Below are 25,318 nucleotides of genomic sequence, written 5' to 3'. Positions count from 1 at the left end.
TGTGATGTCATGAAGGGAAACTCTCTAAACAGCCTGTTTGAGCACACATTTCCTGAAAAGTGGAGCAGGCAGAAGACGGACAGGATGGACTTTTTTCATCATTGGGGGTTTGTAGACAGAGTAGAGACACATGTTAGAGTTAGAGGAACATAGGGAAGAGGACTTTACAGAACATGTGACTTTTATGTCGGATGCGGTAAATCTACTCTTTCTATCTTCATGTAAATAAGCCGAGTGCTCACACCGTGAGTTGTTTTGAAACAAGCACTGTATTCTCACCTGTCCACCTGCTGGTAACACACTGACTGTTGATGTGCACCTCTGACTCTCACCACTTGAAAACTCCAAACTATCCATCAAATACACAATCAAATACAATACAAGATTATTGGTTCAACTGATATCTTAAGATTCACTTTGCCATCTGTTTCAACACATTGAGTTGTAGCTTCTGACCACACTCTGACACACACACACACACACACACACACCTACACACACACACACACACACACACACACACACACATACACACATACACACACACACACACACACAGCTCACTAAGCCAGACTTAGTGGCCCATCTGTCTGCTAAATACCATTACTGAGAGGTAATTTAACAGTCCAGGTCTTTAGGCCTTAAGCTGTTAATGCTTTAGCTGAGGGCCAAAGTGCTCTGAAAGGAGTCTGACCCCGGGACGTCTCTGTTGCAGAGAAACACAGAAACAAAGTGAATGACGGAGCAGTGATGGAAGTAAAACAACACCAGAATCCAAAAGATACAGAAATGATCCTGTCTGTAAGAAGATGACCGCTATGGATGTTTCAGTAGAGCTGCTGCTCACCGTGCACGATCACTTTTTTAAGACAAAGGCGCATCTTTCTTTTTTTACTTCTTAAGAGCATGAATACAGAAAGTAAACTTGTACACTGATTTGTTCTTTATGAAAACATTCAGTGTAAAATCTGTTGTGTATGGTGCACTTTCAATACTTTGTTTTACATCTAAAAGGTGGACTGCTTCTTACAGCAGTTCCAGCAGGCATCCACCGCCATGAGCACCAAGTGCATCCCACACTCCATGTGAGCAGATGGGATTGAAAACTTGCTCACAATTGTTTTGTATTTGAAGCAACTGCATGCTGGGATACGTTACGACACAGGCTGGCAGCATCACCTTTAACAGCTCGTCTGCTTCTTCAGGTCATAGGGATGTTTTTTAAAGATATATTAATTTACACTGTTGGTAATTGAAAAACTGCACAGCTGCATGCTGTGGATTTGGCAGAATGCAGGAAGACAGATTAAATGTTGTTTTACCCTGAGAGGCCATCTTATAAACCGGTAACACTGATATTCTGGCTTCATCCACCAGGTTATTTGAAAGTATTCAGCAGATGTTTATTTATCATCTATGACATGTTGAGGCGTAACATTATTAATGTGTGTGTGTGTGTGTTTGTTTAGGGACCTATGTGACACAGGTGACTGCCACAGATGCAGACGACCCGACCTATGGTAACAGCGCGCGGATCGTCTACAGCATCCTCCACGGGCAGCCCTACTTCTCCGTGGATCCGAAGACAGGTGAGAGGACGCCAACCTTCATGTTTCCCATCACAGCTTCCAAAAAACAAACACAGAGCTCTTCATGCTTTGGTAAAAAATCTGTGACTTCTGTGTGAACCCACAGCTCACACTACACTCCAATAAACCTGTCAGAACACAGCAGGTGGTGATTCTCCTCAGTCCTGCACTGAATGCTTAAACAACTAAGAGCAACGCCACCATCTGAAGACATCTCAACTGTCCAGTAAAGATTTTAAAGGAGCAATATAACTCGGCCCCCTAGCTGTCTCGAGCTGTCTCCCCCCCTCCTGTCACACAGCTCTGCATGTGGTGGACACTGTAGCTTCAGTGTTTAGCCAGCTCTGCATGTGGTGGACACTGTAGCTTCAGTGTTTAGCCAGCTCTGCATGTGGTGGACACTGTAGCTTCAGTGTTTAGCCAGCTCTGCATGGGTCTGTAAAGCTTTCTGCGTTCTAACCTCTCTCCATGTTTCAAAAGCATCTCCAACATTGATCCTAGTTTGAGCAGCTTTCTGCTGCTGGACCTTATTAGAAACATGCAGAGGCTTTTTACAATCACTTCTATCTGAACCAGTTCCACTGCCCGCTTCCATCGCTGCAACACCTGTTCACCTGATAACTGCTCTCATATCTGGCAAACAAATCCTCAGCATTCAGGAGCAGAATCTAAAGTTAGAAGTGCAACTTTAGGTCCTTTAACAGTCATCTGAACTGATCAGAACCTTCTTTGTACATGAAACATCTTTCTTGGTTTGCAGCCTGTTCTGACTCCCTTTAAAAGTAGTATTGTATCATAGGTGAAGTAATTGTGTTTGTGTTTTATTGAGTTGTTTTTATTCTTCTTCAAGGTGACATTGAGTGTCTTGAAAGGTGCCTATAAATAACATTTATTATTATTATTATTATGAAATTAGAGTGTCACAGTCAAAAGGTAAATTTTTTTAATCACAAGTAATCGCTGAATTTCAAAAAATTATTTTGGATGAATAACATTTGTTTTCTGAAGCAAAGGGTACTCTACTCTCTGTTTGGAAACAAATCTGCTTTTATCTGAAGGATCGATAAGTAAATGAACTCAGCTGAAGAGGGTAAAAAGAGAGGGGGATGTTATTATGAACTTGTCACCTGAGCTGTGTGCAGATTCTTATTTCTGTCAAAGAGTTCGTCTCTGGGAGTGAAATGTGTTCATCACTGATTCTCTGAGATGGTATCTCTTTAATGCTGTTTTACAATAAAAATCATATTTCATGAACAACTTCAGGCGGGGGAGGAACAGCACAGACGATGTGGCAGGTGAGGAGAGTGTGCGTGTCCTGCTTAATGTTGTGTGGACTGAGAGAAGGTTGTTCAGCGAGCATGTCTCTGGTGAGAGCTGTGTCCGTGACCTTGGCTCAAAGTCAAACAAACCCCCGGGGGATGTTGACTGCCAAGGAGGTTGTGTTTGTGTTTTCATGGACAGGATCTCGGGGCGAAGCTGCGGGGAGGAGAGTGTCCGCTCTTAGCACCTTGGACTAACATCTTTCCAACTACTGTATATCTCAATCTTTATTATTTGTATAGCATCAATTCATAACAGGTGTTATCTCGAGACACTTTATAAAAAGCAGGTAAAGGACCTTACTGTTTGTCTGTTAACATTAACAAAGAGCAGGTAACAAGACCATGCTCATTGTTATGTTTACAAAAAGCAGGTAAAGGACCTTACTGATGGCTATATTACAAGAGCCCAGCTTAATCCGTCATAGAAGAAAAAACTTCCTTTTAACAGGCAGAAATCTTCAGCGGACCCGGGCTCATGACGGCCATCTGCTAAACTGTGCTGGGCTTGAAATGGGATGGGGGAGATGGGACAAGATGCAGAAAGAAGAATATAACCTCCAGCCGGCACGAAAGAGTCTGAAGTAGTCAAAGCGAGCTGCAAAAACCTCCGAGTGAGAGCCACCACGCCCAGCTGGACTATAACTATACCCAGAGGGGGCGGAGTTATGCATCTCTGGACCTTGATCACAAGAGTTTTTATTTATTTGAGACGTCAGAGTTACGGAGCTGCTCAAGGGCACCCTGGCCGTGCTCAAGAGGCAGTCTGGCAACTCTCCACCTACCAGACAAATTTCCAGTCTTGGTCCGCACCAGGACTTGAACCGGCGACCCTCCAATTCTCAACCCAGGTCCCTACTGACTGAGCCCGAAAGCTGATGAATTAGATCTTGGGATCCACAGAAGGATTTGTGCAGAGTCGGCACATCAATGTGGTTAACTGAAGGATAAACCAGAAGGCTGAGACCTTCATGAGTGACATGTGGGAAAGAAGCCGCAGGTCAGATTCCACCCAGGCTGCCTGCTTGGAGGATTTTGATTTCTATTCATGCTAACTGCTGTATTATCTGTGCAGGTTTCCAGCGACACAAATATTCAAGTACGGCTCCAGCTTATGAACCAGTACTAATGCTAATTATTGTAAATACTTATAATTACTTTACCGTGAAAAACCCCATCAGTCAAAAACAGGCAGGTTGCCCGCTAAGCTTCCTGCAGCATGTCGCTCATCAGAACTGTGTGTCCAAAGGACAGTCTGGTCTTCAAGTCATGGCTCTGAATCAAACGACGAGTGATGCTAACGTCTGTGAGTCCATGGTGACAGCTGTCCAGGGGTCTGTTTTCTGTTCTATACCACTCCGCTGCATCTTTTACACTCTCACAGCTGTTCTATCTCCACTCTTCTTCTTCACTTCAACCTCAGTAAGATGCTAACATTGTTATCAAATGTTGTGACGCAGGACAGCCTTCTGTTTCTCTTCTTTTGGAGAAGTGTGTCCCATGAGATTTGCCATAGCTGCCATAAGGTTCAAGGTTCAAGTTCAAGGTTCAAGGTTGTTTATTGTCAAATATGCTCCATGTTAAACATACAGCACAGATGAAATTGCAATCCCCCCCAACCCCAGTGCAAACCTGCAGTGCAAAAGAAGAGCACTAAAAACTAGCAATAAAAAAAAAACTATACTATAAAACAGATAACTTAGCTAAAGACATTTGGACAACAAATAACAAACGACAGACAGTCGACAGACAAGGGCACTTGTGAGTATTTCACCATGAGGTAGTAGTGTGTAGTATGTGATAAAGCAGTGATCAAGCATGCTGGGAACATGTGAATAAATCTGAAGCTGTAGCTGGAGAAGCTACACGTCTGTGTCCCTCTCAAAACTTACCTACTCTTGTACATTCAGTTTTGCGGACCAGAAAAGGTTACTTACACGAGTAACGCTAAGTTAAACTAATGTAGCTACAACAACGCACGCGAAAGCAATAAGTACTGAAGTCATCATCCCCATGCCCGACCTCCTATCACCTCCGGCCGGGTCCCTCTGAAGAAGCAGGGACAAGTTGAGGGCTGGAAAAGGTGAATGTTGCCATCATGACTCAATCCTTGATAAGCAGAATGAACAGATGATGGACTTGATGTTAGAGCGGTTCAAATACCAGACGTAGAGCCAAAGGGCCTCTGCTCCTTTCATGTTGGGTTTCTTTGTGATTAACTCCTCAGACCACTTCATCAAAGCACACCGTCTGAGCTCTAAACTGGTGTGAGGAACCTTTTGGACACGTAGCTGTCCTCCCCCCTGGTGGGCTGAAGCGGGGGAGTTAATGTTCCTCGTTGTTTTACTTTTTGTACTTCTTTTAGCGAGTAGTTTGACGACAAACTAAAGAAACAAGTGATGAGCAGCATCTGTGTATATCTGTCTGTATGAAAAGCTCAATATGCCTCCTTGCAATCCCCTCCTCCTCCTCTAGGAGTGATCAGGACTGCTCTCGCCAACATGGATCGGGAGGTGAAGGGGGAGTACCAGGTTCTCCTTCAGGCCAAGGACATGGGAGGTCAGCTGGGAGGTCTGGCTTCAACCACCACCATCAACATCAGCTTAAGTGACGTCAATGACAACCCACCGCGCTTTGCTAAGAGTAAGAACGTCTCAAGAACGAGCTCTGATTGATTGTTTGGATGGAGAACTTACTCACTGATTGTTATTAATGAGGATTAACGCTCTTTCTGGAATTGCTCCGACTTGATTTGGACCCCTTCCCTCTGCCAGGTATTTTCCACCTGCGGGTGCCAGAGTCAGCGTTAGTTGGCTCAGCGGTGGGTCGGATTCGAGCCCAGGATCTGGATGCTGGCAGCAATTCAGAGGTGGACTACGCCATCGTTCCAGGAGACGAGGGCAACATGTTTGATATCCTCTCTGACAGCCAAACTCAGGAGGGGGTTGTGGTTCTGAAAAAGGTAAGAGTCCTTATAAACTCAAGTACTAAACTGTTAACTTTTTTTATAATCCACCAGGTTATGAACTCTGGCAGGTCTAAAAGAAGCAGAGTGGGATCTCTGAGACTTGACCAGGGCAATGTGGGCTCCTAAGCCCAGAGATTTTTTGTGGTCATTCAATATAATAAAAACTACTTGTACAGCGTGTTGTTTCTTGGTCAAGTCAGAAACGCTAATACAAATATGAGACCCCTCATAGGTGCTGAGGTCCTACGAGGAGCCCCCCACCTGTAGAGAAAGAGGACCTGGACCTACCTTCAGTCCACGCTCATTATTTTTACAGCCTGTCCTTTTTTTAACAATTGTGATAAAGTGCTGGAGTACAAAACAAAGAGGTGCACATAGCACAAAGCAAAGACATAAACAACAACTTGTTTACTTCAATTACAGTTAAAGTCAAGTTATAAGTTGAGGTCGTGTATAGAAAACGTGTGTGGTTGTGTAATGCATAAAAGTTATCAGCTGAGCGGAAAGTAAGAAGGGAAGGTCTACAGTTAAAGTGGTTTTACATTGATTTTAAGTCCATTTGAATAAATATTGTAATTGGTTTGACAGATAGTAGTAGAAGAAGTCAGTCACAGTACACTGTCAGTTCAGTGCAGCAGAGTTAGGACATTAAAAGCGGAGTTACATTGGCCTAAGTGAATAGCTTTAACGGTACAGTCATTTGGTTAGTGGTTATATATGACTTTGTAATGTTTAAAGGGAGATTCCAACTGTTTTGTTTTTTCACTAAAATTGGAACGATATTGAGTGTATTGTTTGAAACCATGTGTCTGTGTGATTGATGGTTAGTATTGAGAATAAATCCCAGCCCGTCCTGTGAAGCGAGCCAGCGTCAGCAGCACGGTCAGCTGGGTCTGCTTTACTGCCCTGTGTGCCTATAACTCGCCCCCCGGGGACAAATGTGTTTTTTGAATTGAAATACTTTTGGAGTTTTCTTACTTAGAGCGAGCTCCAGCCACGCAGCGTACACGTTTCTGTTTTCCTCTTTGTCACTGACGTAGACGGACGAGGAACAAGGCGGAGCTTGTGAGCTTGTTTTGTAAAGTGGCGGTCACGATGCATTAAAAAAATCCACATCTCAGGTTTAAATGCTGAGAGTCAACGCCAGAGAGAAACTTTATTCAATGACAGTGTGCCGATTTGAGTCTCCTCCTTGTTAATACAAAACGCCACACTTCCGTTTGTGCACCTTCAAAATAAAAGCTCCACATGTTATAATGTTAGCGAGGGGAAACTGAAATTCAGAGCAGAGAATGAAATATTTTACTGAGGCAGTGAGGACAGCGACAGCTTGCTGGCTGTTTGAACTGGCTAAACAACATTTTGGTTCAGTGAATGTGGACTTGTTTGTGTTGAAGTGGAAACTTTAACAGAGCTGTGGAGTGATGGCTGCTAAAGTTTAGTGTAGAGTAAGTAGGCTGACACAGCACCACTCAGACTGTGTGTGTGTGTGTGTGTGTGTGTGTGTGTGTGTGTGTGTGTGTGTCCACAGCTTGGGAAGTGGAAGGTTAAAAGGGGGAGATTGGGATCACAGCATGATCAGCACATTGCTCTCTCCTCTTAGATCCCTGACAGCAGCATTATTTGATTCTCCTCCAAGCTTTCAGATTCCATCGTGCTATATATGATCTAGTTCACCTAGCTCTGTGTGGGGTTTTTTCAGTTTCTAACTTTTGGTTGAGTCAGTTTGGCTTTCGGCTGTGGGTCTGCAGGTGATCCATTAAATGATTAGCACAGATGTTTTATCAAATATCCTGAACTATTATTCAAAGTGGAGAACTCAGGCCTACTTTGAACTCAGACCAGCAAGGACCACGCCACAACCAAACCGTATAGGTTTTAGATAATTAATGACGGCTCATATAACGAGACAGATGAATATAAGGCAATGATTGTGTGGAGGAGGATGTCGTTGGTTGGCTGCAGGGCAGAAGGAGACTCTGCCTGAGCTGATCACGGCCCCAAGAGTCCGATTTAAAAGGAGCTGAGCCGAGTGTGATGCCAGACAGCTGGATAGATTGAAGACGGATGAAGTGGAAGTTGATTCAGAGCACCTGAGGAGCCCAGAAAGAAGTCAGGAAGATGGATTTGAGAGTATACCTGAAGGTAATGTGTGGATGCAGAGACTAAGAAGGTCAGAGATGGATTGAAGGGGTTCGGTTTGCTTGCACCTTTGTTAAACATGCTTATGTAGGAATGGAAGACTGTGTTGCGTTGCAATAACTGATTTGGATAAAGAAGTTAATTCTGGCGATGCAAGTCAGAATAATGGAGGGCTGGATTTATGGATGGCCTCTGGTCGTGAAGTTGCAGATGGAGGCGAGGGAACGAAGGTGGTTCTGCAGAGTGATGAGCAGATGAAGTAAGTAGGTGAGTTTGGAACAGATGGTCAGGATCCAGCGAGGAGCTTCTGAAGCTCAAATACTGCGATTGAAATAATGTGCGCCCTTATTTCTGCTTTGAGGCCGGCGAAGAGAATGAATGTGCTGACATGGTTGATGGATGCATGTGCGTGGAGGAGTCAGAACAAGTGATGTTCATACTGTTCATACCCAGGATGTGTGGGCCATGTGAGGTCTATGATCAGCCTGATTCAGAATTGTCAGGTGGACTGCTCATTCGTCCTTTGACCTATTTTTCTGATAGTGGGTGAAAAGTTGTGGGTTCTGTGAGAGCAGACTGAAGTGAAACAACAACACACACTTTAAATAGAAAACTGCTGCAAGTTCAGCCTTTCAACAGAAGTACATAGTCCAGGCCTGTAGGCTGGTCATTGACAGGAGAGACTCGCCTTGACGATTGTAATGCTCTTTATGTTGTGTGAGCCAGGACTCATCGCCCCGCCTGCAGCGTGAGCAAAAAGCTGCTGCTCGGCTCCTTACAGGTACACACATGCGAGAGCACATCACTGCTCACTGAGGTCTGCTGATCAGTCACCTCTGGTTTCACTTAACACTCGGCTGAAAAACCATGATGCCCATGTTTAAATCGCGCCTGAAAGCCTATCTGTATGCGTTGGTGTTCTTAGTTTGTTTTGTTTTAGCTCTGACGATTGCTATTTTTCCTTTTCTTCTCTTTTTTCTCGTAAAGCACTTCGATTAACTCTGTTGTTTTTAAATGTGCTCTATAGTTGGATTGGATAGACTGATCTCTCTCTCCTCTTTCTGCACCTTCCCTCTCCATTGTCTGTGACAGGATGCCAACCTGGTAAATCCTCTGTGGCTCCCTGTCTGCTGGTCGGCCTGCCCCCCCCCCCCACCTGATAAGAACGTGTGTCACTTATGAGAGACCTTATTCTATTGATCCAGGAGAGGTTAGACTTCATCCTTTGCATAGGCTAATACTGAGGACATCAGACCAGTGAGGTGACCTATAATGGACATGTTGCTGTATTTTAACTTGGGCCCTCTTTTTGAGCTCAGTTTGAATGTTGTGGAAGATTTACTCTTCTATCGCTTCAACTGAAGGCTCTCTCTTTTTTATCAGTTCTTGGTCAAAATACCTCAGAGTCAATCAATCTGTATTTCTATCATCACAGTGGTCTTAGCTAAAGTGACAGTGGCAAGAAAAAATGTGCCTTTTTTTTGGCTGGGATCTTGGGCTCAGAAAAGAAAACACACATCGAACCATGTCTGGAATCAGATGCACCAAAAGGTCTACTGTCGTTCAGCTTGCAGAAAACAAACAAATCCTTTTCTACAAAGTCCAACACCTCGCTTTTATTTACATCCTAAACCCTCTGGTAGCTCACGGTTGGAGAGAAATGTCGCCCACTCTGCATCTTCTGTTTAAAAACAATCCTTTGCCACTGTTTGGAAACTCAAAAATATATCTTATTCAACACACAAAAAATAAAAAAAATCAGACTCATCTAGATTCATCTTTTCTTCAGTTTCTGCTCCGTGGCGTGCTCATCCCTCCCTCATGGTAAGTTTCACTCCTCAGAGTCATACGGCAGTCACAACCCCCTCCCATACTTGATGCTCAGATAGGTCGAGGTCTTTAGAGTTTTTACTCTCTGTAACACTGACAGCCTCTAAAGGCAGTTTGGTGTTTGGATGATGATTCTCTAATCCCTCCCGTCAGCTGAGTTTGAACAGATAATAAAAGACTTACTCATTCATTTCATATGACAGGTAAATTCAGGCTTTTACGTCAAGACGCAACTTCATGTTCAAGGACAAGAGCGTCTGATCAAAGACGGCTCGCTGTAGAGTTCGACCATAGACTGTGACTGTTGATCTCTGCAGAGTGAGATCTCAAACAGAAACAGTTGTGTCATTGTTCTCATTCCTGGACGGTGTTTACAGTATAATGTCCTTTTGAAGTTTGGACATTGTGCGACAAACGTCCTGTCCTCTGTAGGGAGAGTCTGGGGTCATGTTCTCGATCACTTTGGACCAGTATAAACTGTGATTTACTAAACTTCATTAAAACTCACCGGAGCTCTTTTTTCTCTACGAATAGAACAAAGAAACACACAACAGTGCACTGTAATCAAATACCTGGTACTCTTCAACAAAAATCGCTACAAGCTCCAGTTGGTGTTCAGAAAACTCTTTTCAGTGATCAGTGTTGTGTCGGACCTCAGGTGTCGCAGGTCTTTGGAACATCACGCACCCTCGCCTATGTGAGCTGATCCGGGTTGATAAGACCCCAGCCTGTGCCTTATCAGCCTTCTCTAACCACAGCTGAAGCTCTCCATGTGTTTGGATCTGTATCTCTGGTGTTGGTAACTTCTTCGTCCTTTCCCTGGGATTTCGAGTGCTGAAAAAGCTCTCCAGAGTGACTTCCCCGACATACGACCTCCACAAGCCAACGCTTGGCTCCCTATCCTCTTGGGCAGGTGTCTCTGAGCTTTTAGCTCTTCCTATGCGCTCGAACCATCCTCCATCCTTTCTTCCCATGGAACACTGAGCTCAAGGATTGTGAGGTCTGCTCTCCATGCCCAGTCTCTGGCAGTAAAGAGCAACCAGCCTTTGGTTCTTTTTTCTCCGTCTTTGACAAGCACGTGGTGTTCCCGTCGAGCAGCGTCTTCAGGCTGATGTTGAGGATATTGCAGATACTCAGGAATTGTCCGGAAGACCTGGACAGCATCCATCAGCGAGTGCTCCGAGGCAGCGGCTCAAGATGTTTTCCAGACTGCCATTGTTCTCACAGAGGGGGCCGGGTGGTTGCTTTGTGACCGCAGTGCAAACAAGAGGTCACAAAGCACCTGGATGAGGAACTTGATGCTGTTTGGATCTGGCTTTCAGAGAGTATTCCACGTGATCTCACCTTCGATCACCCTACAAAACAGGCAGAGAAAATTTTAAGAAGAGAAAAAAGCAGAGTGAGTCTGTTGGGGCCCTCAGCTAGAACGATTTGGGGTCCCTCTATCCATTGTCATCACTATCATGTATGCCAGTGTCCCAACGCTTCCTCCTTTTCCTCTTTTTTCCCCATAGACAGGTCATTCCTCTTTATTTTTCTTTGTTGCGTAACAAGGTTAAGTCCGGTTACACCTTCCTTATGTCATCGCAAAATTTGCACATTTTGGGCCACACTGCTTTGATTTCAGTTTGCGATCCCTTCGGGGCCCCCTTACTGGTCTGGGGCCCCAAGCAGTTGCCTGCTTTGCCTGTTGAGAAGCAGTGCATCTGAAAACAGGAGGGTGTTTGAGGATGCTGGAAGTCTGTGACTGACAGGCGGGAGTGTTTCTGAGCAAACTGAACATGAGGTGTGTGTTTGGGTTTTATGTGATGTGTTTACTGCCAGTGAACTCGTTCACTTGAAGTGTTGAGGAAGTGTATAAAACAGATACAGTGTGAATATGCTCCGACGTTATGAGACAAACGCAGGCTGATGTGTATAAGAATGTGTCTTGGTGCAGTTTGCGGCTGCATTTCCATATCAAAGTGTCCGTCTCCTGCATCTGTCACCTGTGCATTACAAACATACTGTGGCACAGGGAGGAATGGAGATGGACCCTCCTCTGTGCCCAAATCAATGAGGACATGGAACCTTCATCAAAGTGATTGGACATCAATAACCAAATATGCTGCCTTTGAAGTCTCTACTGTGAGGAATTACTAAATCAAGATGCAGTCACGGTTGCTATGCAACAAAAGGCAGGTTATCCCTGCATCACGCTTGAGAAGAAGACAGGAAACTCTTTAAGGGTGTGACTCCCTGACTGTGGAAATGATGGACAAAGCCACAGGGACGTCACCCATTGGTTTGGCTCTTGTTTTTTAAACTTAGAAGGGAAATGTGCAGAAACTTAAAGTCAGATAATTTTGGACATTTTTCACAAAAAGAGTGAATGGTGTACCAAACGAAGGTGAATCACACGGAGAGCGTTGTGGTGCTGCTCAAACACAATCTGTCTAATAATAAAATAAAACCAGCAGAATTAAACAACAAAACTTTTAACGTATCGAAACGAAAGAGTGTGTCTTAAAGACAAGAAGAAAAGATGATGCAAGCAGTCCACCACACCTCACAACACCAAGAATACCGAGGCACTTAGTTATGACAGGCACAGAGGCGAGCTGATTTTTAACAAACTGCACACTGAGCTGGTCAAGAGCTTAAGGTGTACTCGGCAGCCTCTGATTGGTTGATTGTCTGGTCACGGCTGTGCACCAATCAGACGTCTTCAGCTGGTGGATGATGGAGGACATCATGTTGTTTGCGTTGGCGTCATGATTTTGCCAGCTTCCTGTTGGAGAGGAACCACTCTTTAGCTTCATTGGCGTATGACGTGCATGAAGCGTTTGAACTTTGACGCCATGTTGACAGAGATGTCCGACAGTCGTAAGAGAGACATTCCACACGTCTTATTTCCACGATGTTTGATGCTGTTATTACACTATTCGGACTTTGCAAACTGAACTCACGTGAACTGATGTTGGGAAAATGTCTACCCACCTCAGAAGCTGGGACCATCAGAGGAGCACTTGAATGCAGCACGTCATCTCTCCAGATTAATGTTTGATGATCGAGTTGAAACAATGAAAGCGATGATTTGCTGTTTTACTTGTTGCAGTTGTTTTTTCCTTTAAGAGAACGTTATACGTGCGTCTCATGTCCGTGTCCCTGTTTCTGTTGTCTCCTGTCTCTGCAGGCTCTGGATTATGAGACAAAGAAGTCATACACCTTCAAGGTGGAGGCGTCCAACGCACAGCCGGACCCCCGTTTCCTTCATCTGGGGCCCTTTAAGGACTCAGCGATAGTCAAGGTGACGGTGGTGGACGTGGATGAGCCTCCTGTGTTCACAAAGCCCTCCTACTTTCTGGAAGTGTACGAGGACACTCCTCCGGGATCCATCATCGGCTCGGTGACGGCTTATGACCTGGACGCCGGCAGCAGTGCTGTCAGGTAACAAAAGAGTCATTATCCAGATGGAAACATCGTAAAAACCCTGAAGAGACCCTGTCAAACTACACAAGAAGGTTGTGCTAAAAGTCACTGAGCGGTCTCTGCTGGGTTTCCTGTGACAAACAGCTTCATGTGGTGGAGTGTTTTAACGAGCTCTCAGTAAACCAGTGTGTGTCTCATGGACTCTGTGGACCGCTCTGTCCTCTGCAGGTATTCTCTGGAATGGCTCTCAGAGTCTGACAGCTGTTTCGATATAGATACTGTTGAAGGAACCATTTCAACCAATGACTTCCTGGACAGAGAGACGGCTGTGCAGCACAACATCACTGTGGTGGCGACTAAAGTCAGTAAGTATCTGTCCTTTAAAGCCCCTCCATCTGCTCACACAGAAATCATCTGATCACACAGAAATCATCTGATCATACAGAAATCATCTGATCACACAGAAATCATCTGATCATACAGAAATCATCTGATCACACAGAAATCATCTGATCATACAGAAATCATCTGATCATACAGAAATCATCTAATCACACAGAAATCATCTAATCACACAGAAATCATCTGATCATACAGAAATCATCTGATCACACAGAAATCATCTGATCATACAGAAATCATCTGATCATACAGAAATCATCTGCTCACACAGAAATCATCTGATCACACAGAAATCATCTGCTCACACAGAAATGTATCTTGTGTCTTGTTTGAGCTTCATAAATGTGAAGAACCATATTGGCCCATAAGTACGATCAGCACCGCTGCAGGTTTGGCACCATTCTGTAGGCACTACTGAAACGTCCCAGTCCTAAAGCCTGAGGACCTGCACTTCAGAAAGTCTATTTTAAAATGCAGTCTTGAAATGGGGGGTGGGCGTCTTACATCCGGGTGGTTACCGTATACTTGACAGCTAGTGGTGGAGTCTTTCCATGAAGACAAGATTAGGGGCTGAGATTTTGTTGTTTTTGTTGAAAGATTAACAGACTGACAGAAACAAAAAGATAAATCACAGAAGTAAAAGTAGAAAAAGTTCAACCGACCAAAAATCCTCCTTTGACTTTAACAAGGATTTATTTTTAAAATGAGAAGATCTGCTTCAAACAGTTTCAGTGCACCATCACTGAGATCATTCTGTGAAACATAGGCATGTCCCTGAAATGCACCTGATACCTAAACCTGCTCAGATGCAGCTACATTTAGTAGATTTGTGCTGTCAGCTGAACTTATCCAGACTGTGTGTGCACCTCTCGTTTCCACTTTGAGCTCCTGAAGGAGTCCAAGAGCTTCTGTGTCTGTCCCCCCCCAACACACACACATACACACACACACACACACACATACACTCTCACACACACACACACACACACACACACACACACACATACACTCTCACACACACACACACACACACCTGCACACACACACACACACACACACATACACCTGCACACACATGCATACACACACACACACACACACCTACACACACACACACACACACACACACACACACACATACACACACACACACACACACATACACCTGCACACACATGCATACACACACACACACACACATACACCTACACACACATGCATACACACACACACACACACACACACACACACACACACACACACACATACACCTACACACACATGCATACACACACACACATGCATACACACACTTACACACACCTACACACACATGCATACACACACACACACACACACACACACACACACCTACACACACATGCATACACACACTTACACACACCTACACACACATGCATACACACACACACACACACACACACACCTACACACACATGCATACACACACACATACACACACACACACACACATACACACACACACACACACACACACACACACACACCTACACACACACACACACATACACACACACACACACACCTACACACACATGCATACACACACACATACACACACCTACACACACACATACACACACACATACACACACCTACACACACACATACACACACACACACACACACACACGCGCGAGTCGTGCATGATAGAAGTATGTCTCCATCTAGTGAGCAAACTGAGAAAAGAGAAATTGAAATTATTTTGCTTCCAGAATCATTTGAAGTCAACTTTGATATTATGACACATTTTAATACTGAAGGAGTTAACCTTTGACCTCAGGCTGTATGGACTCTATGTACTCAGTTTCTCTGTCATGTGTGACGATGTCTGACATCAGTCTGTGTATCACTGACTCTCTCTCTTCATGTGGACCCTTTTAGATAACCTGCTGCTGTCTACCAAAGTGTGTGTGAGCGTGGACGTCCTGGACGTGAACGAGTTCCCCCCTGAGCTGTCTGTCCCTTCAGATACCTTCGTCTGTGAAAACTCTCGAGGGGGACAGGTCAAGAAAACTCAGAACTTACTAACAAACAGCATGTGTTTGTCATCAGATGAGCAGACAGCATGTTTGTAGATTTGAATCCTCCATCAAACAAGCTGCAGATCTGAACAGAGTGTGTGTGTGTGTGTGTGCTCCCTGAGCAGGTGATCCAGACGGTCAGCGCCGTGGACCAAGACCTCCCTCCTCTTGGTCAGAGGTTCTACTTCAAGTCCCCCAAAGAGCTCCGCAACAGAAACTTCACCGTCCGAGATTTTGGAAGTAAGTGGGGGAGTCAAGAGGAAGAAGATGTTTACCAAGCTTCACTAATTACAGACCAGTGTCTTTATTATCACAATTTACTTGGAAAATTGTTTGAAAAAAAAAATAATAATAATAATAATTTGTTAAGTAAGAGTCAGTTTGGTTCCCGGAAAAACCAGTCTACAGCTTTAGCATTAAGGACAATAATAGAAGACATTTCTACAGCAATAGACAATAAAACTAGATACACTTGGTTCATTCATTGATTTAAAAAAAGCGTTTGACACAATATGAATTTCTAAATGATACAATTATGGTGTGAAGTTTGTGTTGGGTCTTATTAAGACACTGAGGATGTTGTATTGGTCACTTATTTTGCCTTATTTTATTTATTGTGTTGAAGTGTGGGGTAACATCTATGTTACAAACATTAATCCTTTTTATTTATTTTACAGAGAAGAGCGGTAAGAATCATTCATGAAGTCAGAGAGACAGAGAGCACACTAATGGACTTAATGAAACTGAAAGATGTAGTCGAGTTGTGTTCAGAGCAAAGAGTAACATATTACCAAAAGATGTTTGTTTTTAGTTCAGAAGATGAAGAGCAGAGGAGAAAATGTCATTTTAAACATCAGTTTAAATCACTTACAACCTTAAAACAGACTTTTTCTGTAACAGGTATCAAAATGTGAAATTCTTTCATAATGATTTGAAGAGTTCAAATGTTTCCGTTTAAAATGTTCGAGGAGAAAGTTTTTAGACTGTGTGAAAATGCAATTAGTGTGTTTGGTGTGCTCTTTTCTTTTTCTTATCAACTTGGAAGTGAAGTCAAAGCAGACATTTCTTGTTTTGTTTTTTATTTGGAGTACGGGGCAGGTAAAAATAAGATTTATTCTCCACCCTGCTCCTTTCCGAACATGATAGGATTTTGTTCTTGTTTTTACATCTTCGGAACAAATGAACAAAATGAAATGAAAAATAAAGACTGTGACATTTTCACTGATGCAGTTTCCTCCTCTCTCGTTGTTCCCAGATAACACGGCCGGCATCGTGACTCGGCGTTCAGGATTCCAGCGCCGGCTGCTTGACGTTTACACTCTTCCTGTCGTGGTTGAAGACAGCGGTTACCCCGCCCAGAGCAGCACAGCTACCCTCACCATCCGAGTGTGTTCATGCGGGGCTGCGGGCTCGCTGCTCACGTGTTCAGCTGAGGCCGTCTTCCTTCCTGTGGGCCTCAGCACCGGAGCGCTGATGGCCATCCTGCTGTGTGTAGCTCTGCTGATGGGTAAGCCAACAAACACTCTCACAAGGTGACACCAACATTAGTTTACCCAGAAGAGAACCAGAAGGTCCAGGGTTCGATCCACGTGCTCCCGCTGCAGCCTCTACCATCAGTGTGTGAATGTGTGTGAAGAAGGAAAACAAACCAGAAGAGGGAGGGGGAGAAAAGACAACACAAACTACACCAGAAAAACAAAACAGAACTGAAACCTCACAGTACGATGCATTAAGATGATAAGAGGATTGTTGTACCAGTAAGTTCATGTACATGTTTGAACACTAGAGGGCAGCAGTGGCCTATGAGGAGCCTGACCTGAGCACATGAAGAGCTGTCAGAGGCTGAATCCTTCCTATCCTTCTGTTCTCAGAGCATCACACTTACATAACCTCTCTAACCTCGTGACAGCACGCTCTTAGTATGTGTCTGAAAGAGTGTGTGTTTGCGTGTGCGCCTGACCGCTAACATGTCACAGAAGTGTAGCAGCCTCCTCGGGGCATTGTCCCTCCTTCATTGTCGACCTCTGTGGCGTGGGACGAGAAGTGAAAGACGACATAGACGAGCGAGGAGAAAGGAGGATGGGCTAATAGCTGCTAACACAAAACATCCACCATGCTCTCCTGCCCCATGTCACATGTCTGTGTGAGAGCCGTGCTGTTCAGGACACGCTTCAACTGCTCCTGCTCCCTTTTCTGTTGGAGCTTCACTATGGAGCGGTAAATGCAGTCATTAGAAACCTTTTCCCCAGAGTATACCACTATATTGAAGTTGTAATAAAATGGCCCCTTCCACCCCACCGCCATTCACCGATACCTTAACCTGTTTTTACTTTTTTCTAATATTCTCATATATTAGATTTTGAGTTTTCCTGAACTACAAGGCGCAACGATGGCTTTGAAAACTGAACAATATGTTTCACTTCCTGGCTAATGCATGCAGATATCATGAAACTAGTAGGAAAATGAACTTTTTCACTTTTTTCAAACATATCTGAGCCGCACCACGTCGGTAAAAACCTCAGAACACCTGAATGTCTGAATCAGCTCATGAACAGGAATCAGACAGGTGTGCATGGGGCTGTGATTTATGAAGCAGAGACACTGTGTCTCTCAGCTCTTCAACACGGTGAGAACAGAGGCCTTTAAGATTTAAAAAGACGAGTCATTAGAGAGTTAAAGCACAGCCGCTCTGAGAGTGGAGCCGCGAGATTCACCTGTGTGGCTTTCCTTCTGTGAGCTTCATCTTGAACCTTTAGGGCCAAACTTTGTGCACCCTTAAGGACGAGCAGGCCGGCGTTTGAATGGAGGTGAAGTTATCAGGAGGACAGCGTCGGTCTTTTCCTCTCACCTCAGTCTACCTTAAAGGGCTGCGGCTCTTTGGCGACAGCTCGTTGAAGCTTCAATAATTCAGGTGTTAAGAAGTGAGGCACACGTGACCTTTTCCACATGGCTGGAGAAGCTGCAGGAAACGTGACTCAACTTCCCTCTTACCTGTTCCTCTCTCACAAAGTGGGACTCTCAGACCTCTTCACATAAACACATGTCACGGTCATGTGGCCGTCTCTCTCTTAAGCCCAGCACAGTTTAGCTGTTCCGTCATGAGCCCGAGTCTGCTGAAGATTTCTGCCTGTTAAAGGGAAGTTTTTTCTTCTATGACGGATTAATCTGGGCTCTTGTAATATAGCCATCAGTAAGGTCCTTTACCTGCTTTTTGTAAACATAATGATGAGCATGGTCTTGTTACCTGCTCTTTTGTTAATGTTAACAGACAAACAGTAAGGTCCTTTACCTGCTTTTGTAAAGTGTCTCGAGATAACACCTGTAATAAATTGATGCTATACAAATAAAGATTGATTGATTTCATCAGTCAGCAGCAGAGCTCACTTAGTTAGTTTTAAATCTTTCAACCTATCAGAAAGGTGCTGTCGATGTCACCGGCGCTCTTTTCCAAACGTAGGATATTTCCTGACTGTGTCTTGTACCCACATCTACTACGTCCTGGATAAATCTCAAATATGAAACATGAAGTAAAAAGTAACAGAGCTCGGGGTTGCTGGTGGTGCAGTGGTTAGTACGCGCGTCCCCATGTACGGAGGCTATAGTCCTCAACGAGGGCGGCCCGGGCTCAACTCCGACTATCTAATTAAGGCACAAAAATAAATCTTTAAAAAGAAAAAGCAATGGAGCTGTCAACAGACTGTTGTCATGGAAACAGGAAGGGGGAGGGGGGGGCTGTACAGGGCCTGGGGTGCAGACAGCTTCTCTACACGTTCAGATTTGGAGCATCGATTCTTAGTGAATCACACCTGGGACTCCTTTTGCATCCGATGGAGTCGCCCCCTGCTGGCTGTCTAAACAAACAGAGAGTGCAAAGAAGACTTTGACAGCTCCAGTTTAGAGATGATCCACTTCTTCTCTTAGAATATGTCCTCCTGCACTTTGAAGGCTCTGTAGGATTTAAAGTGTGTTATCGATGATGCTAAAGAGCCATCCGTGATGCTGCATCAGTTTTATTCCTCGAGCTGAATTAAAACACACTACAGTGCTGCACTCTTTTTATCGTGTAGTATCTGGGAGCGTGCGTTTCCTCTGCATCATTCTATTTACATTTGTTGCACCTAATCAACACTCAAATGGAGCATGGGCTTTAAGCACCTTCCTTCCTTCCTTCCTTCCTTCCTTCCTTCCTTCAATTAATGTAAACTTGCTTATAGCTGCTGTTTTTTCTTGTTTGCTATTGATGCTGTTTATATTCCCTGTTTTACTGTTTTTTGGAGCCGTTGTAACACCTAAAACGGTTATCCTTATCCTTATCATTCCTTCCTTCCTTCCTTCCTTCCTTCCTTCCTTCCTTCCATCCTTCCTTCCTTCCTTCCTTCCTTCCTTCCTTCCTTCCTTCCATCCTTCCTTCCTCCCTGTTTGTCTCTCCTCGAATAGCATACAGTTCGCACTAAAAAGCCCTGATGCCAGCACAAGATGGTTTTCTATTAAGTCGCCCAAAGAGCTGAACCAGCTGTTACATCATATAGTCCTGTACATTCACACACACACACACACACACACACACACACACACACACACACACACACACACACACACACACAGAGTGACCTTGTTTGGATTCTATAGCTCACACCCCCCCAGGTAGCGTTGTTGTATTTACTCATCTGTGTGCTGATCTGCGGGTTTCTAACGGACCTGACAACACGTCTGCATACAGGGGGAGGAGGAGGGGAGGGGTCATTAACCCTCCGAACACATCAACATCAGGTTTCACCCTCCGAGTTATAAAGAGCATTACAAACAGTAATGTAGTGTTGTGCACGCAGCCTGATCAGAATACTGTTACTTTAATACACAGCTGTCTATGTGTTCACATGTGGATCTGGTCAACATCCAGGCCTGAGTTCAACACACCCTGCTTTCACTAACCCTGTCCACCGTGCTGAGCACTCAGACAAACCTGGGCCCGTATTCACACATTCTTAGAATCAGGACATTTTCCAAGAACTTCCCCTAAAAGTTATCCACAAACAGTGTTAGCCCTCAAAAGAGCTCGTCAGCTGTCACACTGTGAGGAGGAGGACTTCTCACAGGATGAAGAGTTTCTCAAACTGTGAGATGCCTTGGGGGGCGTCACCTTTTCATCTCCTTTGGTAAAGGATGGTCCAGTGTTTCCTAAAGGAGGTTATAAAGGAAGCATTGACCCACCTTTCCTTAACTTTCAGAGAATTCAATCCGCTCTTATCATGGCCGCCATTTAACTGCTTCCAGGGTGAAGGAAAAAGGAGAGTGAAAGGAGATAGGAGGGACAAACTGAAGGCACCCTGAGTCTGAACTTTGAGGGTAAATTCTGAGAAAAAGAAAATCTGGACTCTAAAAATGTAGGAACAACTGTCAGTACTCAGGAGGCTTTGTGAATACAGGCCGTGTAGCGTCAAACTGTCGTTTGGAGAACTCTTCTGCTTCCTCTTCAGATTTCCACCATCTGAGAACGTCTTAACCTTCGTTAAACTCCTCCTCACTCCTCTTTACAACTCTTCACCTCAAAAGCTCTTCAGGCCAAGATGCTTCGTGAATGAGTCTGAACTTTAATGGAAGAATGTGCAACACTTTACATATAAATACAGCAGTAATCCAATATGTGTAAGTAACTCTGAGTCATGACAAAGAGGGAGAAGCTGGAGTCCTGCTGGCTGTGTTGTTGTCAGAGCTGTGTTTACATGGATGGCTCCTCCCCTCGTGTATGACAGCTGTTTTAGTCAAAGACAAGAGAGAAGAAGAAGAAGAACATACTCGCTGTTTTTAGATCACGCTCATTTTGTGTAAATTTTCATACAGTGTGAAGCTACAAGCTAATTAACAAGCGCTACCATTAGCCTGCTAACATAACAATGCAGCTCGAGTTGTTTTGGTGTCACGCTGGTGCTCAAGAGCGACAGCCACTGGATCAAAACATTACGCATTAAGCCTTTAAGGGGACTTCTCAGAAAACATGAATCTGAGACTCTTCTTAGCATTTCATCACTGGGAGCAACTCTTTGTGCTTTCTGAATGCGGCCCCTGGAGTACAGCAGTGTGAAGGAGCTTTTAAACCTCTTACACTGAACATGACATCCAGATGTAACACAGCTGCCACCTGAATGCAGTAAATTACAAGTTTCACTGTGTCAGAGAATATCATGCTTTTAAGAACAAGTCATCTATTTCAGAAGTGTCAGTCGGTCCAGTAATCCGCCGTGCACAGCCTGTAGGGTTTCCGCTGCGTTAAAGTCAGTGTGTGAGGGTGTTGACAGGTGAGTAAACTCAGCAGAGCAGCAGTCCAACACAAATGAGAGTGTAATGATAAGATTGATGTAAACAGCAGGACTTCCTCTTCTTCCTCTCCTCTAAGCTGCTGGTTCCTCGTTTGAGTCGCTGTTGAAGCCGACATGCAGACTGCAGCTGAGAGCAGAGCACATTAGCCTCAGTCTGACCTGGGAGGCTCGTCTCACCCTGATACATGTGTTTAGACATTTAGACTTTTTAATGTCTGACTAAATCTGGTCTGTCCAAGCCCGCCTTTTACTGCTTTGTTATTCATATCCCTCTATGAATATGTGCTCCTAAGTTATTGCTTTGATAAAGTTTACTCTTTCCAAAGAGTCTGATTTTCTGGCACAAACTTAACTACCAAGGTGAATGACCCACCAGAGAATCCAGCCTTAGCTGGTTAGAAAGGGGGATGATGATTTAGGGCAGAACCTTCAAAGACACAGAAGGGGTCTCCCAGCATGAGCAGAACCTCGGTAACACCTCTGCTATTCTCCCTCTCCTCCAGAGACACACCTCCATCCCCTCTCTACTCACGTTTGCATTAAGGAGTTTAGCACAAGCAGCGGACATAATTCATCTTCTTCTCTCTAGTCTTTGACTAAAACAGCTGTCATACACGAGGGGAGGAGCCGTCCATGTAAACACAGCTCTAACAACAACACAGCCAGCAAGACTCCAGCTTCTCCCTCACTGGAGACAGTCAGGACTCACACACACATTTACACAGGACACACTGGAGTGATGAGATATTGATGAGGAACATGTGGCTCACTGTTCCTTTATCAGACGTAAACACGGCCGTGGTTATCGGCATTCTTTGCTGAAAAAATAGCATCAAAATAAAAGCACCACACTTCACTGTGTCCACCATCAAAATAAAAACACCACATTTCACTGTGTCCACCATCAAAATAAAAGCACCACACTTCACTGTGTCCACCATCAAAATAAAAGCACCACACTTCACTGTGTCCACCATCAAAATAAAAGCACCACACTTCACTGTGTCCACCATCAAAATAAAAGCACCACACTTCACTGTGTCCACCATCAAAATAAAAGCACCACACTTCACTGTGTCCACCATCAAAATAAAAGCACCACACTTCACTGTGTCCACCATCAAAATAAAAGCACCACACTTCACTGTGTCCACCATCAAAATAAAAGCACCGCACTTCACTGTGTCCACCATCAAAATAAAAGCACCACACTTCACTGTGTCCACCATCAAAATAAAAGCACCGCACTTCACTGTGTCCACCATCAAAATAAAAGCCAATACAGTCTTTGAGTCCACTCAGTAGTCCAATCATGCATCAGTATGCAGGATTATCTTTGACGCCCAGACGTGTGCGAGTATTCGATCCTGACTAACCTGCAGGTATCAGTTAGATTTTTTCCTGACCCATCATCTCTCATTGTGTCTTGCAGTTGTGGGAGCACTTTACATGAGCCAGAGGCGACACAAAGAGAAAGAGACTCTGATGACATCCAAGGAAGACATCCGTGATAACGTCATTCACTATGACGACGAGGGCGGCGGCGAGGCTGACACGCACGCCTACGACATGGGCACCCTGCGAAACACACACCCACACCGCGCGAGCACCCTAAGCAGCTCGTCCAGGAACGATAAAAATGGCTACGGAGACGGCGTCCTGATGCATCTCAGCGTTCGCTCAGACAACGTCAGGACACCAGACATCCACTGTCAAACAGCAAGCGTCATCGCTGCTGTGAACACGGGGACGCTCTCCTCCCGTGGCAGAGTGACTGAGGGCGACGCGGTGAAGATCAGAGAGTTCATCGAGCAGCGGCTGGAGGAGAGTCAGAAGGGTTTGCTCGCCCCGCCCTACGACTCACTGGCTACCTACGCATATGAGGGCGAGGGCTCGATCGCCGGCTCTCTCAGCTCCATCGAGGAATCTTGGGTCATTGACGACACGGGAGACTTCAGCTCTCTGGGTGACTGGGGACAGCCGTTTAAAACGCTGGCTAACATGCTGGACACACAGCCGCCCGCTCAGACTGATGAGAGCTGAGAGGAGGCTCGCAGAGGGATTTAGCTTTGTTTTTTAGACATTTTTTACCATGACAGGCACCTGCTAGCATGATGTGAGAACTGTTTAGTCAGCTGTCCGTGTGAAGTAGACTGATTAGCTGAAGAGCAGTGGATCTAGCGTCTTTAAAGTGATAGCTCCTCAAAGTGCCTGAGGTACTCCATGTTTGTATTTGAAGTCATGTTACGAATAAAGATCTTCAACATATCGTGTTTTCATTCCTAAATACTTGATCCTCATGTCTCCAGAACGGCTCGACAGTTTCAAGCAAGTTTAAAATGGAGAGAGTGATCGGCTGTCCTGTCTTTATGTTGTTTCTGGGTTACATCAGTGAATAGCTTGTATGCAATCATGTGATTCTGATGACGCGTGAAAACAACAGGGGGGGCAGGAAGTGAAGAACTCTGGGAAAGGAATACACTAAAGCTCGAGATTGGAGTTACGCGCTGCAGGAACATTTCTATATTCTTGATGTGACCCCTACAGGTTAGCCTGGCGTGGAGGTGAGCGTTATCACAAGTGATACTGTGATACTCCACAGTGAGCTCAATGAAGGCACTTGTACTTTTGAACTCGAGTCGTTTCAAAGGTGATCTAATAGAACAAGAACTTTCAACAGTGCCTTTTTCATGTCCACAGAGCGCTAAGGTCGCCCCTTAGCCATCCCTGGTCGCCCCCCTGGATTCGCCATGGCTGCTCAAACTCTCAGCTAACGTTCAAACTAGCTGCTCCTGGGAGAGATGCGTCCACCGGCTGGATTACAATCCCACTGCAGCTCTTTGTTCTGCAGCTTTAGTTTTCATGCTTAGCACAAAAAAGACCTCTAGTCGTACTCTTTCAAATTTCACCACCACTGTTTATATCTGGTTGTTGAAGCGTTCTTGTTATCAGACAGGTGAAAGAGGAAAGAGAGTTAAAGGAGCCTCAGAGTTTCACCGTACACTGAGCTATCGACATCAGCATCCGCTGTGTCTGCAGCCTCTGACCTCCTCTGTCTGATAGAAAGAGAATTCAAACACTAAGCAGCTTAATACACTCATTTATCAGACATCTTAAATGTTTTTTTCAAATCTTGTTCGTTGTTTTGCTGATATTGTTGGAAGCATGAGAACTCAAAGAAGGGGAATAATGCTAGATGTGTCTGCCAGGTCAGGAAACATTTCATGACAATGCAGGTTTTAAATGATAAATGTTGCATCAGGAAGGGGACAGA

General features: G+C 44.7%; 1 protein-coding gene across 1 annotated transcript in view; it reads left to right on the top strand.

Moving 5' to 3' along the window:
• LOC306826857 (cadherin-12-like) overlaps positions 1–24,312 on the top strand; it is a 50,653-nt gene extending 26,341 nt beyond the window's left edge. The window contains exons 5-13 of the mRNA XM_079348392.1: positions 1,470–1,589; positions 5,384–5,551; positions 5,683–5,870; positions 13,024–13,277; positions 13,488–13,624; positions 15,588–15,709; positions 15,853–15,967; positions 16,983–17,234; positions 23,477–24,312. Of these exons, the coding sequence (XP_079204518.1) occupies positions 1,470–1,589; positions 5,384–5,551; positions 5,683–5,870; positions 13,024–13,277; positions 13,488–13,624; positions 15,588–15,709; positions 15,853–15,967; positions 16,983–17,234; positions 23,477–24,087 (1,967 nt within the window). The 3' untranslated portion in view covers positions 24,088–24,312. The remainder of the gene's footprint in view (positions 1–1,469; positions 1,590–5,383; positions 5,552–5,682; positions 5,871–13,023; positions 13,278–13,487; positions 13,625–15,587; positions 15,710–15,852; positions 15,968–16,982; positions 17,235–23,476) is intronic.
• The last annotated feature ends 1,006 nt before the right edge of the window (positions 24,313–25,318 follow it).

Source organism: Symphodus melops, assembly GCF_947650265.1.
Source record: "Symphodus melops genome assembly, chromosome: 7".
Classification (NCBI taxonomy): Eukaryota; Metazoa; Chordata; class Actinopteri; order Labriformes; family Labridae; genus Symphodus; species Symphodus melops.
Note: the sequence above shows the minus strand (reverse complement) of the source record. Positions and strands in the feature narration are given on the sequence as shown.